The sequence below is a fragment of the Salvia hispanica genome, chromosome 6 (genome assembly GCF_023119035.1).
Source record: "Salvia hispanica cultivar TCC Black 2014 chromosome 6, UniMelb_Shisp_WGS_1.0, whole genome shotgun sequence".
NCBI lineage: Eukaryota > Viridiplantae > Streptophyta > Magnoliopsida > Lamiales > Lamiaceae > Salvia > Salvia hispanica.
The window spans coordinates 30,021,610-30,038,914 of record NC_062970.1 but is presented as its reverse complement, the minus strand read 5'-3'; the positions used below and the strand labels follow the sequence as shown (position 1 = coordinate 30,038,914).

Here is a 17,305-nt window from a genome sequence, read left to right as displayed (position 1 = left end):
ACTCCGTATTGTGTTATTTTAATAATCTCTATTCTCATCACAATTTAATTTATATAAAAGAATAAATTCCAAATATAATAATTCCGGGTTTATGGGTACCCGATTAGTTGGGTTCGGGTACCCGCATCGGGTATTAGGATACCCGAATTCACATACGGGTCGGGTATTGGGTATGATATTTTTGAGATTTCGGGTTCGGGTACCTGAATTTTCGGGTTTGGGTACCCATGGGTACCCGAATTTACACCCCTAGTGCTCAATTATATAATACTACTCTAATACTCTTAAACTGACGACGGATCAATCATTTTTGTTCCAAATTAATTTCTTTAAACTTAATCGGCCTGGAGTCGTGGTCAATGGTTCCAAACATCAGTCAATGGTCTATTTTCGGCAATAATTATGTAATCTCTAAATAGACCAACTAAATTTTTTCTTACTTTTTAAATGTAAATATACTTTTAAAAGATTCATGGAAATTTCTAATTTAGTACTATTCTTATTGTTAATTCAAATAATACTTCCACCGTCTCATAATGCACACTTGATAAAGTAAAAGAAAGATAATAAAAATGATTGAAATGTTATAAGTAGAAAATGGGTTATTAGAAAAAATAATTATCAATAGAAAATTCATAATAAGTGAAAATAGTAAAGTATGTTCATATTTTTAAGGTACGAATAAAGTAATATATGAATAAGTAAATATTGTAATAAAAAACATTAATTTTATAAACAAATTTATCTAGACACTAGAACTTAAAATTAATGAAGTAAAACGTGCTAATAGGTATGTACTACATGAGTCATGAAAAGTAATTCGTGGCCACACAAAACGTTAACGCGCATAATGAAAAAAATTTGTTTCCTGAGGCCAATGGATTTTCATTGTGATTTACTTATGTTTAATAAAATACCTAAACCCCCATGCCACACCTAACCCCACTCTTCTTGTAAGTACATTGTATATTTGAGAGTTAAAAATAAATAAATAAATAACTCACCTAATGATTATCATAACTAATCGCATGATCTAGAGTACACGAATTAACAGGTGGTGCAAACTGACGCTGTAAAATTAAAATAATTCAAGCGTTATGTCATGCCCACATGAGCTTCTTAAGGGTCAATTACTTGTTGGATTAGTATTCATTTGCATGAAAGCCGGTGGGATTTCAATACTATAAGAAAGTAGATCAACTGTCACATCTATGAGGGCAGCGGTATAGGATTTTTATTCGATAAATATTAGCATTTGGAACATGTAATTACGATTTGATTAGGACAAATGGTACCGGATAATTACGAGTTGTAATTCATTTTTTTCACATATGTGACATTTGCACACGCCACCTACATAAAATAATTTGAAATGATCAACAACTTTAAAAAATTATCAGTGAATCAGTGATCAATATATATTAAATATTGTTGGAATACTGCAAGATGAAATATTGTTTAGAAAAATCTTTAAAAATTATCAGTGATCAATATATATTCATATTATTGGAATATGTATATAGTTTAGAAGAGAAGAAAAATGTGAATTCTCACCTAAACCCTAAACCCAATTAGTATAGTTCCCTTTGCTAAAACAAAATTAAATGTGGCAATGACATACTCTATGTCGTTCCATTTAAATATGAAACCGCGTTAAAAAAATATATGGACATTTGTTAAGCCCTCATTGTTAGAATATTTGATGGTCCAATATCAACTATACGCTACTCATATCTTGACCCAACCCATCATACAAAAAAGGTTGACACCCCATCCTAAGGGCCCCACACTTTCCGTTTCGACAGTATTGTGAGGGGTGTTAAATCAGGGTACGCAGTGACCCACTAATGGAGATGGTCTAACTCACTGCCTGTCAGAAACCCACCTCCCAAGGTCTCACATTTATGTCCGCGAGGTATTGCAATTACACTTGATCCTTGGTCAATCATACAAATATGCCCCTACGGAACCAATTGTGCTGCTCATTTGGTGTGACATATGATATGATTTAATAAAAATTAGGTAGTGTGTGACTTAATAAATAATCTTATTTTATTGCTCTTTTGTGTTAATTAATGTAAATAATGATAGATGCTTTTATACATGAGCGTGCAAAATGAGGATACAGTATAAAAAAAAAATATATTATGAAGAAGTTAATAAATAAGTATGCATAACAAAATATAGACATGTTATCCCAAAATTTGGACTTAAATTATGGTGGATATAGTAAATATAATTCGTAGTGAAGAATGTTGTCCTCGAAGTTAGAAGACAGAGTAAGACGGAGAACGAAAGTTAACATCAACCAAAAAAGATGGAATGGAACTGTCACACCATGTGGTCGACAGAGCTCCGAAGGGCAAATTTAATGACGTTTTCCGGTCCTTATAAGGCGACTACCCGAACCCGCCAATCCACTTTTATCTTCACCTATCTTCACCTATTACACCATTTAAGTATTTGATTTTGTAGAGAAAAAAAACAGTTAACATATTTGATGAACAATTCATTGAATATGATCCAACTACCTCACACAAAAATATTCAGCGCAAATATCTCTTGTGCTGACTGATCGTTACAGAGTTCTAAAAGCAGACAAATGTTTGAAGCTGACTTTTACAAAACTAAAAACTGCCAATAATGCAACCATTGATTGAACATATTTTATTTTCTCTACATCCAATAAATAACCTTATATATTTATATCAATACATACCTCATTTGTGAGTGGGGACCAAAATAAAAAATCTGACAATCTGAACAAAAAAAAATTTCAATGTATCATAGAGTCCCATTGCTGACTTGCTCTCTGTGTATATTTTTCATGTGTTTTTAATGAGTGCTGATGGAAAAATTACTACTCCATATTATATAGTATAAAAAAGAACTTATACCAAGTCCAACAAAAACGATGCTTGAATAATCATTCTTTTTGAAATATTGAGCTTTGAAAAAACAATTGTAGCAGTTATATCAACACTCAACAGCCACCTGTTTGAATCTATCCACCATTTTTTAAGCATTCCCATTCGTAAAGAAATTTCTCTGTGTCTGCAATCTAAGACAACCAAAAGAATTCAAATTCTCTGGTCTCCACAACACGTGGGGTCCAAAATTTCACCTCTATTTTCAAGAATTATATAAAGTGGAGGTAATGATCATATTCACAAACATAATTGTTCCTCCTAATAAGGGATTTTGTGTTCTGGTTAGCCATTTTTTAGTTATTTGTGCTAACACTTTGGAAAGTAATTTGTTTTGAGAGTGAAATAATCTGACAAAAACATCATGCAGGTGTTGAGGATTGATTGAAGAAAAATCAAAATCCTTGAAAAGTAGTTGCAGATCAATGGCAAAAGGGTGCAAGAAGAACTTGTTGCACGTGCGAAATATCGATGCGATGAACATAGTTCTTGAACCTCAGCTTTCATTCAAGAATGTAGTTGAAGAGTTGAGAAAATCAGGATTGGATGATGATGCGAATGGAAACCCTTCCTCTTCCACTCAACCCGACTTTACGTTCTTCTCTCCGCGGCCTGTTACTGAGCTCGATGCGGCTGCAGTGAAGCTGCAGAAGGTCTACAAGAGTTACCGAACTCGAAGAAACCTTGCAGATTGTGCAGTAGTTGTGGAGGAGCTGTGGTTTGTTTCTCATCACTCATCAAATCAAATCAAATCATGCATGTTAATTACTAATTAGCCCTTTCTCCTTGTGATTATGAATTTGTTTTCAGGTGGAAGGCTTTGGACTTTGCAGCTCTGAAGAGGAGCTCTGTCTCATTCTTCAACGATGCCAAGCCTGAAACTGCAGTTTCACGGTGGGCTCGAGCCAGAACCAGAGCGGCCAAGGTTGGGAAGGGTTTGTCCAAAGATGAAAAGGCTCAAAAACTGGCTCTGCAACACTGGCTTGAAGCAGTAAGTCAAATATACTTCTACATATAAAAATCATATCAATTCATATATTAGTATCAGTTGACATCCACAAAACAGGTCATTTCTTGATATTGAGTCAGAAACTGATACTACTAATAAATCAGCAAACTGATATTAAGTCGGGAATTGATATTAATGTATCTGCAAATTGATATGATTCTCATTTTAAATGATGTGTGATATACATTTTGTGCAGATTGATCCACGGCATCGGTATGGCCACAATTTACACATCTACTACGATGTCTGGTTTATAAGTGAAAGCACACAACCCTTCTTTTACTGGTATATATAATTGGTTGATTCAAAAATGTGAAATTATAGTCATGTGGCTGTGTTTTTCACTCACATGCACATGCTGGTTTATTTAAGGTTGGATGTGGGAGATGGCAAAGAATTAAATTTGGATAAATGCCCCAGGATCAACTTGCAACGCCAATGCATCAAATATCTCGGACCCGTAAGTCTTGTTTCCGTCTCTTCTTCTTTGAAGGGTTCCATCCTAAAACCAATTGTTGACGGGAGAAATGGGTCATTAGACTTTATAGTAGTTTCAGTTTTCGTTCTATCCCGATATTTATTTTTGTTTGATTTGCCAACATGCAACTCGTGAACAAACAGAAAGAGAGGGAATCGTTCGAAGTTGTGATCGTAGATGGGAAGCTAGTGTACAAAGAGAGTGGCGATTTGGTTAGCACCGTGGAGGGGTCAAAATGGATATTCGTGCTGAGCACCATGAGGACTCTGTACATCGGCCGGAAGCAGAAAGGGCGCTTCCAGCACTCGAGCTTCTTGGCAGGCGGGGCCATCACGGCCGCAGGAAGATTGGTCGCTCAAAACGGTCTTCTTGAGGCCATCTGGCCTTATAGTGGTCACTATCTCCCAACAGAAGAGAACTTCCAAGAATTCATAACCTTTCTTCAAGACCATTCTGTCGATCTTTCAAATGTTAAGGTACTACCCCCTTCGTCCCCTAAAAATAGTCCATTTTTGCTATTTTAATACGTCTCATAAAATTAGTCCATTTTCTATTTTTTAGAACTTTTCACTACACGTTACACTACTAACGCTACTTCAATTACTTTTCCCTTTTTGTTTAAGTCTCTATTTTTAGGGGACGGATCGATGGAGTATTATGCATTCCACACACGATTGCAGTTTCTTCGCCGAGTATCTATTCTCACAATTCATTGTTTTTTTTTGTAGAGGTGTGCGACTGATGATGATGCTCCTCCTACTATAAATAAACAAAATCCCATTCCCAACCTTGCTAAGCGTTTGTCGCGCAAATGGAGCACTGGGGCCGGACCGCGTATTGGCTGCGTACGGGAGTACCCAACGGAGCTACAATCCCAGGCGATGGAGCATGTAAGGCTATCGCCTAGGGTGCCATTCGGCCTCATCACCAACTACGGACCAATCCCATCGCCACGCCCCAGTCCAAGGATTCGATTATCCCCTCGCGTCTCGCATATGGGAATGCCTAGCCCGAGGACGCCCGCAGCCAAAGCTAGCTGAGCTCCAACTCCACGTTGTATTAATAACACTCTTAAGCTTATAAGGATCACAAACTAACAACGATCCAAGTATTCATTCTTTGATTCATTTGGGCTGTTTTTGGGTTCTATATGTTTCTCATCATCATTATCTTTGTTCTTCTCTTTGTTGAGCTTTAACCAAATGTTCAGATGCTATAATTAATTGTGCAAATCTCGTAGTTGTGCCTAGTAAAGGACATATAACTTGAACCTAAAATTCAAATTTACGACAAGGGTGCTAAAAACAATTGCAATAATAATAATAATGTAATAATAGCTGAGCTCCAAGTGAAAGGTGTCCAAACCTAAATCATAGTGCAATGGAGTACAAGATTTCTCACATGAACAAAAATAGGCTTAGATGTACTTCCAATTGCACTAGAAGTTGAAGAGGGGCAAGCAAGGGAGATTTTCGAATATCTCCAGTTACCTCAGAACTTAAACATGACCTTTTCAATATTGAGTATTAATCATTTTATCACTAGGCCAACACATGTACACTTGATTGATAATAGATGGATTCGGAATTAATAACTCTCATTTCAAATGATTTAAAAGTCTTGGAAACAAACAAATACTGTAGAATGTACTATCAAAGGTCCTATTTATTCAATTTAAAGGCACTTTTTTTTTAGTGTGGAGCTACTATAGTTTATGAATAAGAAAGAAACTAAAATGAATTTGAGTCCCTATCGAGAGAATATGTTTTGACGAATAAAGACCAATATTTGAAGCAATTTTAAACATATACACATTGGATCGAGTAGTAATATTATTGGTTGAAGTATTTTTATATGTATTTTAAAAAATACTACTCCATCACACCATTTTCAATTGGACTAACATTTTCTTTTTTTAGAGTGATTGAAATTCCAACCAATAAACTTAATTTTAAATTAGAAAAACAATTAAACTAAAAGACCTAATAAGATAACAAATTAACAATCCTTGATTAATAAAAACGACTTACTAACTAACTTTAAATTGTTATTAATAATTGGTAAATGACAACCACCACCCAAGTTGAAGTTGGCTTTGCAAAAAAAAGAAAATCGCGCGACACATACAAAACACACGCCAATGCCAGGTTGGATGGAAAAGGCATCACGTGAGTCACGTGACCGAACTCATATCTACTCTTATCGAGAATCAGAATTACACGCTCCAGCCAGGCGCGTGCTTACACTCGCCCTACGTTTTTTTTCTGAACCGAATCAAAGGGAAAAAACCTTCAACACTGAAACACACGCATACACTAATCTGTCAACACAGTTGCTGAAGAAGGATTTTATCCCCTTTCTTCTCTCTAACTCCTAACCCTAGTGCTGCTGCTAGAGCTGGAAATTAATCTCGATCAAATCATTTCACTTGTTAGATCCAGCCGTAACTGTGCAGCCGCCGAGATCCATATGTAGGGTTTGCTAGCCGCTTAATTTAGCGTTCTGAGTGGGTAATTTTCATCTAGAAATCCGAGGGTATTTGTTGATGGAGCCGCGAGTTGGAAACAAGTATCGATTGGGTCGGAAGATTGGCAGTGGATCTTTTGGAGAGATCTATCTTGGTAGGTTTTTGATTTTTTGGTTGAATTTCTGGTCTTTGCTTTCTGGTTTATTGATTTAGTGTTTGTTTGTGTATGCAGGGACAAATATTCAGACTAATGATGAAGTGGCAATTAAGCTAGTAAGTTCTGCTGTTTCTCTGTTTTTAAATGTGTTTCTTATAGCATCTTCTTTGTTGAATGGTGAGGTGTCTTCCTTTTCGAAGTTATGAATATTGCTTCACTTAGGTTTTTCACTTATCTGCTTATACTTGTGTTCTTGTCGTGTTAGCTTGAAATCAACTTGTTTGACTTGTATGCTCCTATGTGATTAATTCAGTTGCAAATTATGAGTTTTGGTTGCTATGACTGTGGTTTAGTTTAGAAACATGTAACACAAAGACTTGACGTCAATTTGGATGGAATGTAGCTACAGTATCATTTAGCTCTAATGTTCTTATTCCTTTCATCTCAGAATTAAGGGTTTTTAATTGCTTTTCATGATTGGGTGTCTTGTTGTGTCTAGCTTTCCCTACTTTGTAGCTTCACTCAATATATTTTATTCACCCCAGCTTTACTTGCTTGTAAAGATGTTTCTTATTCACCTTGTATGGAACTTGGTGGTGCTTGTAAAACTAATAATGTGAAACTACATTTCTGCCATAGTGTTATTTAAATTTGCAAAATTATACGATATCTCTCTACTTTTAGTTAGACCACGTCTAACCTTGATTGAAACCTACCTTGTGGTTTCAGAGAAACGGAAACCATTGTGTCTTCAAACCTTCACATAGTTGCCTGTTGTTCAATTGTGCACTGCAATGGTTCAAATAATTGTTTTGCATATCATTTTGCCGCACTACTAACAAGCGGCCTCATATTTAAGAAAACTTATGTGTGCTGAGGATGTTGTGCTTGCAAATTCAGCAGTATTGTTGATAATTTTTTCTTCCCTATAGTTTTTCATGCCACATTTGTTGTTTTCAGGAAAATGTGAAGACAAAACATCCTCAATTGCTCTATGAGTCAAAATTGTACAGAATTTTACAAGGCGGAAGTAATTCTTCAAGCAGAACAATCACTTTGTTGTTTACTCATTGAGCAAATTTTTATATCAATTATGTCACAAACTCTTAACTTTCGCAACAACTCTGCAGCTGGGGTACCAAATGTAAGATGGTTTGGCGTGGAAGGAGACTACAATGTTCTGGTTATGGACTTGCTCGGGCCCAGTCTTGAAGATCTTTTCAATTTTTGCAGTAGGAAACTCTCTCTGAAGACAGTTCTCATGCTCGCTGATCAAATGGTCATTGTTTTTATATTTTAGCTTTATCTCTTTTCTAATGATATTACTTCTAAAGAAAATTGTTTTTATAGCGTTAGTTACATTGATATCTTTACTCATAAGGTTTGCCTAATTGTTCTTTCAGATTAATCGTGTTGAGTTTGTTCATTCAAAATCATTTTTACATCGAGATATCAAACCAGATAATTTCCTTATGGGCTTGGGACGACGTGCCAATCAGGTCCTTCTATTGCAATTTGTACTTTTTCTGTAATAGTGGAATTTGTTTGCTGAATATAGTTTGTTTTGGCTGGCAATTTTATTAGGTCTACGTCATTGATTTTGGTCTGGCAAAGAAATACAGAGACAGTTCTAATCATCAACATATTCCTTACAGGTAAGATGAGCATCAGTATTGCAACATAATTCAAAATGTGGGACATTATTCAATCTCAATTTCTCGTATAGTTACACTGGGCATCGAGTTTTATTGCATGGTTTCAAGTTGTATAGGAATTAGGGTTGCAGCCACATGTCATGTATACTGTATAGAGCCTTGGCCATGTAGACTTCCTATTGTCTTGAATGAATTTTATGTTCATATAAAGTTATAAACAAAAGCTGCCAAAACCGGTTTGTAAGTTTCAACTTGTTGTGAGAAACTTTTGTGTGCCTTTCATTTTTTTTATTTTTCAACTATAAGCCCTGGTTAAATTGGGAGGCCATAATTTTAAACTGTTTTAATTTCTATTGAGTAAGCCTGTTACCATTATTGTAAGAATTAGGAAAATGACTCAGCCTTGTTGATATTATTGTCTTTATAAACATTAGCTCTGTAGCAATATTTATTTTTCTAAAATTCTGATCTACCTAATGTCTGTTTTTATTTGTATGATAATCCAGTTCACAGATATAAGTACATTAGCATGTCCAAATTGAATATAAATTTATGTCCCATCTTGTTTTCACTTGTAGAGTTGTAGACTGAATTTTTAAGTTGTGAAGTGTTGAGTGTATGCTCCATATCACTTACACATGTAGACTAGACTATTCTCACTCGAAGCAAACATTGAGGGATCTTCTGGAGTAAATTCTTTCCTTGTGTCTTCGAACTCCAATTCTTGAAACCCTTTTTTTCATTGAACTTTTAAGTCGTGGATCAGAGTTTCTCTATCAGAAAAGGTTAATTTTGATATACATTATTAAAATTTGCAACCACCGCAGGGAGAACAAAAACTTGACTGGGACCGCACGATATGCCAGTATGAATACTCACCTGGGTATAGGTATATTTCATTATCCTTCCATGCATTATTAATACTTGATTACTACATTGATATCAGGAAAATTTACTATTTTACTGAGATGCTATTGATATTGTCAATAGAACAAAGCAGGAGAGATGATTTGGAATCTCTCGGATTTGTGCTGATGTATTTCTTAAGAGGAAGGTAGTTAATTCATCATATAATGCAGTTTCTGTTGATGTACTTTGAATTGCCAGTTAACATATTCTCTGTATAGCCTTCCTTGGCAGGGACTAAAAGCAGGAACTAAGAAACAAAAATATGAGAAAATAAGTGAGAAAAAGGTCTCAACCTCTATTGAGGTAAGTACCTGGACTATTGTGGTTGGACATGCTTGCTTTAGGTGTAAGTATAACAGCCGTCTTGCATTCCTTCCAGGCTTTGTGCAGGGGTTATCCAACCGAGGTAGCATCATATTTTCATTATTGCCGTTCACTGCGCTTTGAAGATAAACCAGATTATGCTTATCTTAAGAGGATATTCCGTGACCTCTTCATTCGTGAAGGTCTGGATATTTCTTCCAGTTTTTCCATTTAGCAAACACCGATCTATGGCACAATATATTGAACTTAGAAGGATGATAAAAAGCCTAAGTGATTCCTTAAATGTTTTCCCTGCAGGTTTCCAGTTTGATTATGTTTTTGACTGGACCATCTTGAAGTATCAGCAGTCCCAGATGGCTGCTCCTCCTTCACGTCCTCTGGTAATTAGCTAAAAACCTTTTAAGCTTTTAAAGCATAATAATGCTGAAAATTATGGATTTGTTTGCTTCTTTCAGGGCCCAGGAGCTGGGACCAGCTCAGCATTACCCCCTGCGATTCCCAGTGGTGAACGGCTGCCTGGTATGTTATGCACTTTATTGCTAATGTTTTCCTTTTTTCCCATCTTGACTGAAAAATATCATATCTGTGCTTTTTATCTCTCATGGTGTGACTTATATTGATCTGCCATTTTGAGATCTTTCCCTGTTTGACTTCACAGCAGGTGATGAAGAAGGAAGGGTAGTTGGCACATCTTCAGGAGATCCTTCAGGGAGAAGATCTGGACAGATTACAAATGCTAGAATATCCAGAGAGAAGAGTCCAGCTGCAACTGATTCAGCAAGCAAGGATGCTTTGGTAACATATTAATTTGTTGTTGTTGGTTCCATATTTAATAAGGGGCTTTGAATATATAGTGGATGAACTGATGAAATTACAAGGATACATCATGATAACTTAAAAATCATACCGGTTTCCGTCCCACTAAATTGGAAGCATTTGCTTTTTGGCACGGGATTTAGTAGTATTGTTTTGTGAATTAAGTGGAGAGAATAAAATAGATATGATGTTTCTGTTTTAGAAAAATGTGTCACTTTTTATGGGTCAACCCAAAAAGGAAAACATGTCACTTTTAATGGGATGGAGTGAGTATAAATTAGGCTATCGAGTTTGGAGTCCAGACTTGGTTCAAGCATTTACTGCTATGATCTTTTTTTGCCTTACCCTTTCTGATTACTGCTCACTGTTTGTCTTATTTATTTTGTTATATAGCATTGCTTAGCTAATTGAATTTTGCAGCTCTCAAACTCCACCTTCTTCGGAAGGTCTAGTGGAACACTGAGACGTGGGACTGTTTCTGGAAGCCGCGAAACATTTACTTTGGGAAATGATTCTGATCCTAGTCGCTCTCGGACCCCTGAGGCTAGTCCAGCTACTGCAAATAAAACATCGAGTGGACAAAGAAGCTTTCCGCTTGGTGGATCCTCCAATGCAAAGCATACTTCTTCTGGGATGAATAATTCTGGCATTAAGAATTATGATTCTACAATAAAGGGTATCGAGAGTTTGCATTTTGATGATGAAGAGAGGTTTCACTGAAAAACAACGGTAAGCACATGCCTGTAAATCATAAAAAATTGTGTGATTTGACCGACCACCTGAGGGGATTTAACTTTGTTGGTAAACTCAACTACTCACTGTCACTGGTGGAGATGTGAATTCGAACTCAAGAAATGAGTTGTTGGTGACCAGGATAGATAAAACTTGAGTGGGTTGTAGGTGCGTGCGTTCGAGTTGCGAGTTGGGAGTTGTGGTGTGGGTCTATTTTTTCCATGTGCCCTTCTCTCCTTCAGGTCTGCCTGGTCCTGAGTGTAAAATTGACCAGTGGTCTTCGCAAAGTTATTACTACCAATTTCAAATATTGCAGTTTTCATTGTAACCCTTTTAAAAAAAATATATTGGCTGCTTATGCATCTCTGTATCATGCTTGATGTTGACATATTTAAATAACTGCAAGTTTGACTGCTATTGCTGTTTGTATGTATCTATCGAATTTGAGGGCTTCAAATTATTGAATTGTTTTATTTGAAGAAGGGTATTACTGTCGTCCTGCAAGAGAAGCACAGCGGTGAAAAGGAATGTGATTGAATGAGCATAGTATGGGGTTGATGATGAACATTAGTGAATTGATATGGAGTGAAGATTTTACCACTACAATTCTGCACATAAAATCCAATGACAAAAACTAAAAAATGAACAGATAATTTACGTGAAGTCTCGATGTGGAAGGGATGCTAACTGAAAATATCCCAAGTTTCACAGGTTATTGTTCAAGCTTAATGTATGCTCAATTGTCTCGATGCAAAAACCAACTGATCCACCCAAAGCCATGGCCTCAGCCAGCCTAGATAGAGCTTCCATTTGAGAAGACAATATTATGACCGTAGCTTCTGCAGCCTGCCTTTGTGCAAAATCAACCTCATCCGCTGTGAAACCCAGCCACCTATGCACTCTAGCAAACTGGCTTGCAGTTGACAATCTAATGTTATAGTTGTACATACAAATACAACGCAAGCATTGTATAAACAGATGCGCCAACTGAACTGACCTTCTCAACATCCGAGTGCAGTAACTCCGAGTATCCAAATAGCAGGTGTTCTGCTGCCATGCCACCAAGTATCACACATGAAAATACTTTGAGAGCCTGTTTGAAATTTTAACATTAGAAAGTTGGAATCTGCCAAGTGACTGATGCAACAAGCATTATGACCCAGAAAAATATTTCGGAAAAGTTATCGAAGAGAACAAATAAAACTCCAATAACATTAATCAGCGACAACACAAACTTATTCAGAAAGGATTAGATGAACATGAAACTTTAATGGTCCTGGGTCAAATTTGTAGAGTATTTATTCATTTGATACCCTCTGCAACACTAATACAGGGAAGTTCTCGATACATTACTACTAAAATCATTGGCAATAGAGATTGAAAGAAAAAACTCTCGCAGGCGTTAAATATCTTGTATCCATAGTACATCTGGTAAACATAGATTTCTCGCAGATCTACTCCGCTTTTGGGGTTAACTAAAGAGGTTCATTACATGAATAAAGTATATACTTCGACTCTCTTGTGCTAGAACTTTGGCGCAAAAACACAAAAGTATTGTACGTGCTTTTTAAAAAAGATTAGGCTCGGAATTATTGGAAGAATGAGACCTTAGCAGATGATAGAGCTTATCTCAAGGATTTGGACCAGCCCACCAAAATATGTGTGTTTGACGTATATCTATATTCTACACCACATAAAGCAAAAATTGTACTACTTCATTTGTTTTATAATGAACCATCCCACCCCAGTGCCAAAACAAAAGTGTCTGGTGATGTTGCTCAAGGAAAGGAGAAAAGTTAATGTCCAACCTCTTTATTAAGCTTCCCTTTGGAGAAGGTTCTATTTGACATGGGATCAATACCAACCTGCAAAATTTAACAGACAGTTGGTTAGCAAGGATTTTTAACTGTCTGAAAAATAGAACTTAATCCAGAAGAGTGCATCCTCCAACTCCCATCTATGCATGTTAAAGTTTCAATTTAGATGTTTAAGACCATTCATACAGATCAATACTAGCTCCTGATGGATGCTGGAATTCAGTTGTTAAGAGGCTATAATGGCAAAGGTATATCATGTCACAGTAATATGCCAAAACATATTTTAAAAGCTAGATAGATGTATTTGTGATGACTGAAAAATAATGGCAAATTAGCGCTTCAAGGAGAAATATTTGTTTCTTATTTTCAGTTTCCAATATATTTGGGAAACCATTGTGAGGATGGAAAGCTTCTAATAAATTAAAACATTATATGATATGACTTTTGAGAGGACGTATCAGATAGATGTGTTATAGTAGTGAACAGCTGAGATTTAATCTCTATGAATAACACAAGCAAATCATTCATAGTTCAGACATTCTTCCAAATAAATAAGATGTTTTACATGTAAAACATAAAACCACATAATACTATTTCCACAAATTCTCTGCAAATTTATCATAATAAAAGTAATGAATGATGATTGCACTTACTTCCCTAAGAAATTCAAAGCCAATAAATTCCACCTTCCCACAAGCAAACTTGTCCTGCAATAGATCCTCCATGCTCGGTACCTTGTATCTTCTAGGCAAGACCCCAAGCATATATCCAACTAGAAAGTGACCAGCTTCATGCTGAAAAACATTATACTAGTGCTGAAGAATATCGAAGAAGATCCTTATTACAAATCACTGGTTTAATTAAGATTGTTGATAAGTATGCTAACCTTAATATAAAAAGCTTAATATACAACTTATATCAAGAAAGTTAATGATCTTGGTGCATAATATAAGTCACAGTCTTGAACTGAAAACTTTAAGCAACAAACAGACTTAATGACTATATTGCTATGCCAGTATGAATCACTCACTGCAGTAAATAACTGCAGATAACCCAAAAAACAAGACAAGAAAACATCTACATTCAGCAATGTAAAACTCAGTGTAAAGTCGATTATATTGTACTTATGGCATTGGTGATGGATAGAACATAATTGATTTTGTACTTACTTGCAAGCACATCAGACGATCTTCATATACAGATTCACAACTTTCTGCATCAGTAATTTTTCTAATATCGTTTGGCAAGATCTACACAAGTTCATTTAAAGCACAACTTAGCAAAAAAATAAGGCAATTGAATGTGACATAAAGAATCTTAAAACAACCTTTTTTTCGTCAATTTTAGCTTCAATACCAGTATGCATGTAGAAATCAGGGATGATAATCATGATAAACATTGTAGCAAGTTAAAGTTGCATGGATAAAGGGAATATGTATGTTTAGCTTGTGTGTGAAGATATTGGCATAAAATAACAACTCAAGTTCTACGATCTACTACTAAAGTAACAAAAATCCAGTACTTGCTTTACAACACTGAAAATTAAACTTCAATTTGTAACTGAAAAACTCGTATAAACATTATTTAAGTTTAGGACCAGGAAGATACTTCAGATGTGGCTCAATACTTTCATCGATACCACCTCCCAAGTTACTTGAACTCTCAAGAAAATAATCCATATAGCATGTATAAAAGCAGGCAAGTACCATTGGTAGAATTTGTTTTCCATTTTCGTGATAGTAAACTTTCTAGTTTTAAAAATTCCTACCAATGTTGCATATGATTTGTAAGCACTACCAAGAATATGCAGCACTAGAAAAAAAATAAGATAACGGCATACTTCTGCTTCTTGCTCCTCCAATTGAAATTCTAGACTACGCTTCAGGGATTGAAGGATTGCATCAATTACTAACTGCAGAGATGATTTTCCACTCCTCCCAGCTAACCCAGAAGAAGATACTCTTCCAGAGACCTAAAATATTGAAATCTGCAAACAAATCAGAGTTTTAAAAAATGTAATATTGCTTGTAAATGTAGTCTCAGTTTTCCATTGATTAGCTGTTATAAATGTACCAGACTTCATTTTGTCTTGTCATTTTCATCCTAGCAAGTAAATTAATAACACAATGTAGTCTGCCAAAACCAGGAAGTTAAAGATCGATTTTCTAGGTGTGACTAGATTTTGATGGAATGGCAGTCAAGGGAAATCACACACACTTACAATCAATTTATCACGATTGTAAGGCCGTTCTTGTTTCTTTTTAAGAAAGTATCACAACATAACTATTGAATATCTTGCCAGTTGCGAGAGACACTCTTTGCAAGGAAAGATCAACTTTATTAGATATAAAAAACTAGCAAGTCAAAAGATGTTCATCTTGCTAGGCAACTTTGATCAAACACAGGATATCAACAAATGAAAATGCAGAAGACTAGCCATATCTATTAACATGCAATCTAAGGAGGTGTGTGATCACCTCTTCATGCAAAATGCTACTAGTAAATTCTTCAGTTGTATTCAGCAGCAACCAAGGATTTTTTTTCCCAGAATTAATTTATGGAGTTGTATGCCTGTAATTGCAGACGAAAAATGTTGGTTTATTGTATTCTAGGCTCTAATTTGCAGAATGAAAATCTAACATAGATACAGACAGCCAACTCAAGGAGAAAATTATGATCAATCCTTATCTAAGCGTGAATCATTCATGATAACAAGATGAATTTAACAGAAGGCAATGAGGAAGAAATAACGCGAATCGCACCTTTGGGGCAGCGGCGGCACCGAAGCCCCGGATAAAGCCGGCAGGATGAGCCTTGAAGTGCTTCATGAGAGATAACGCGGCCTTGCAATTCCCCTTGTCCAATTCTCTGTCCAACCTCACCAACGCTCTGCGACGACGTATAGTCGCCTGTCCTTCCTTGGTTGATGAAATTGAAACCACTTTCACCGTCAAAATATGCACCTCCATCGATTACGTGGATAAAAACTACAGAGCGGTGGAGGTGGAGGTTCATATAGCGGCCCCAAACGACATCGTTTCAGCCACTCATCCTTTTCCCTGTGGCTAAAATAAATGGAATCAAATGGGAAAAATGAAGGTGAAACTGTAATCATTTTGGAGTTTCGGGTGAAAATAAAGCGTAGGATTGTACCTTTCCCGCCATTGTTGCGTGATTTTGGTGATGAATTGTTTCATTCTATTGCTACAATTCTTTAATCACAATCACATTGCATTCTTTCTTGAGGTTGAGGCATAGCACTGTTAATTTTTGATGATGCAGATTCCACAGAGGAGGCTCTGTATCCTCGGGATTAAAGGGCGTGTTCTGGATTAATTTTTTTTAACCTAAACCGAACCAAGGTTAAAAAATCGACGGTTTCAATTCGGGTAATTTCTCACGGTTTCGGTTCGGAATTGTAGCCAGCGGTCACGGTTTCAGTTTTAACCTTCGGTTCGGTTAACATTGAGCAGGTCTAATTCCACGGCTGCTCTTTTGGGAGAATAGCTCTTTGGAAACTACATGACGCACGGTACGATCTCTCGAATAAGCTTAAATAAGCTTAAATTAGTGATCGTTCAATCTTCAATGATACTCCCTCCGTCCGCCATTAGGAGTCTCATTCCTTGGCAGCACGGATTTTAAGAAATGTTAAGAAAAGGTGGGTGAAAAAAAAAGTTAGTGGAATAGGAGTTCCACTTTGTATATATTAGTTTTAAATGAAATGTGAGTGGAATGAGTTAGTGGAAGGTGGGACCCTATTACCATTTATGGTAAAAGTGAACCGGGACTCCTGTTCGCGGACGGACTAAAATGGAAAAACGGGACTCTTAATCACGAACGGAGGGAGTAATTTATAAACACATTAGAACACTGTGGGCATGTGGTTATTTCTGAATTGGTTTGCCATAAAACTAGTTTGTATAGTGTAGTTAATTTATGCAGTTGATGTGTGTTTTTCGAGCTTTTGTATTGATGAATTAATAACACAAGTATATAAAATAGCTCCAAAAT

At 36.1% G+C, this 17,305-nt stretch overlaps 3 protein-coding genes across 6 annotated transcripts; 2 read left to right on the top strand and 1 right to left on the bottom strand.

Moving 5' to 3' along the window:
• The first annotated feature begins 3,004 nt into the window (after positions 1–3,004).
• LOC125196291 (IQ domain-containing protein IQM4-like) lies at positions 3,005–5,541 on the top strand. 2 transcript variants are annotated; one of them, XM_048094746.1, is made up of 7 exons: positions 3,005–3,154; positions 3,298–3,645; positions 3,738–3,918; positions 4,133–4,221; positions 4,309–4,396; positions 4,558–4,890; positions 5,143–5,541. In XM_048094746.1, the coding sequence occupies exons 2-7, from the start codon at positions 3,353–3,355 to the stop codon at positions 5,452–5,454; spliced, it is 1,296 nt and encodes a 431-aa protein (XP_047950703.1). In that variant the 5' UTR covers positions 3,005–3,154; positions 3,298–3,352; the 3' UTR covers positions 5,455–5,541. The 2 variants fall into 2 exon arrangements, with proteins under 2 accessions (XP_047950703.1, XP_047950702.1); XM_048094745.1 differs by having other exon boundaries at positions 3,069–3,211.
• A 1,167-nt stretch (positions 5,542–6,708) lies between these two features.
• LOC125192999 (casein kinase 1-like protein 2) lies at positions 6,709–11,891 on the top strand. 2 transcript variants are annotated; one of them, XM_048090698.1, is made up of 14 exons: positions 6,709–7,035; positions 7,114–7,154; positions 7,999–8,068; positions 8,169–8,317; positions 8,442–8,537; positions 8,623–8,693; positions 9,521–9,582; positions 9,684–9,747; positions 9,821–9,905; positions 9,982–10,108; positions 10,224–10,306; positions 10,382–10,445; positions 10,588–10,721; positions 11,163–11,891. In XM_048090698.1, the coding sequence occupies exons 1-14, from the start codon at positions 6,960–6,962 to the stop codon at positions 11,460–11,462; spliced, it is 1,422 nt and encodes a 473-aa protein (XP_047946655.1). In that variant the 5' UTR covers positions 6,709–6,959; the 3' UTR covers positions 11,463–11,891. The 2 variants fall into 2 exon arrangements, with proteins under 2 accessions (XP_047946655.1, XP_047946654.1); XM_048090697.1 differs by having other exon boundaries at positions 6,710–7,035; positions 10,585–10,721.
• A 137-nt stretch (positions 11,892–12,028) lies between these two features.
• LOC125193001 lies at positions 12,029–16,370 on the bottom strand. 2 transcript variants are annotated; one of them, XM_048090699.1, is made up of 7 exons: positions 16,054–16,368; positions 15,132–15,263; positions 14,461–14,541; positions 13,945–14,085; positions 13,283–13,339; positions 12,472–12,567; positions 12,029–12,383 (listed from the first exon to the last, which is right to left on the bottom strand). In XM_048090699.1, exons 1-7 carry the CDS (start codon positions 16,258–16,260, stop codon positions 12,180–12,182), a joined length of 918 nt encoding a protein of 305 aa, XP_047946656.1. In that variant the 5' UTR covers positions 16,261–16,368; the 3' UTR covers positions 12,029–12,179. The 2 variants fall into 2 exon arrangements, with proteins under 2 accessions (XP_047946656.1, XP_047946657.1); XM_048090700.1 differs by lacking the exon at positions 14,461–14,541 and having other exon boundaries at positions 16,054–16,370.
• Positions 16,371–17,305: the final 935 nt, after the last annotated feature.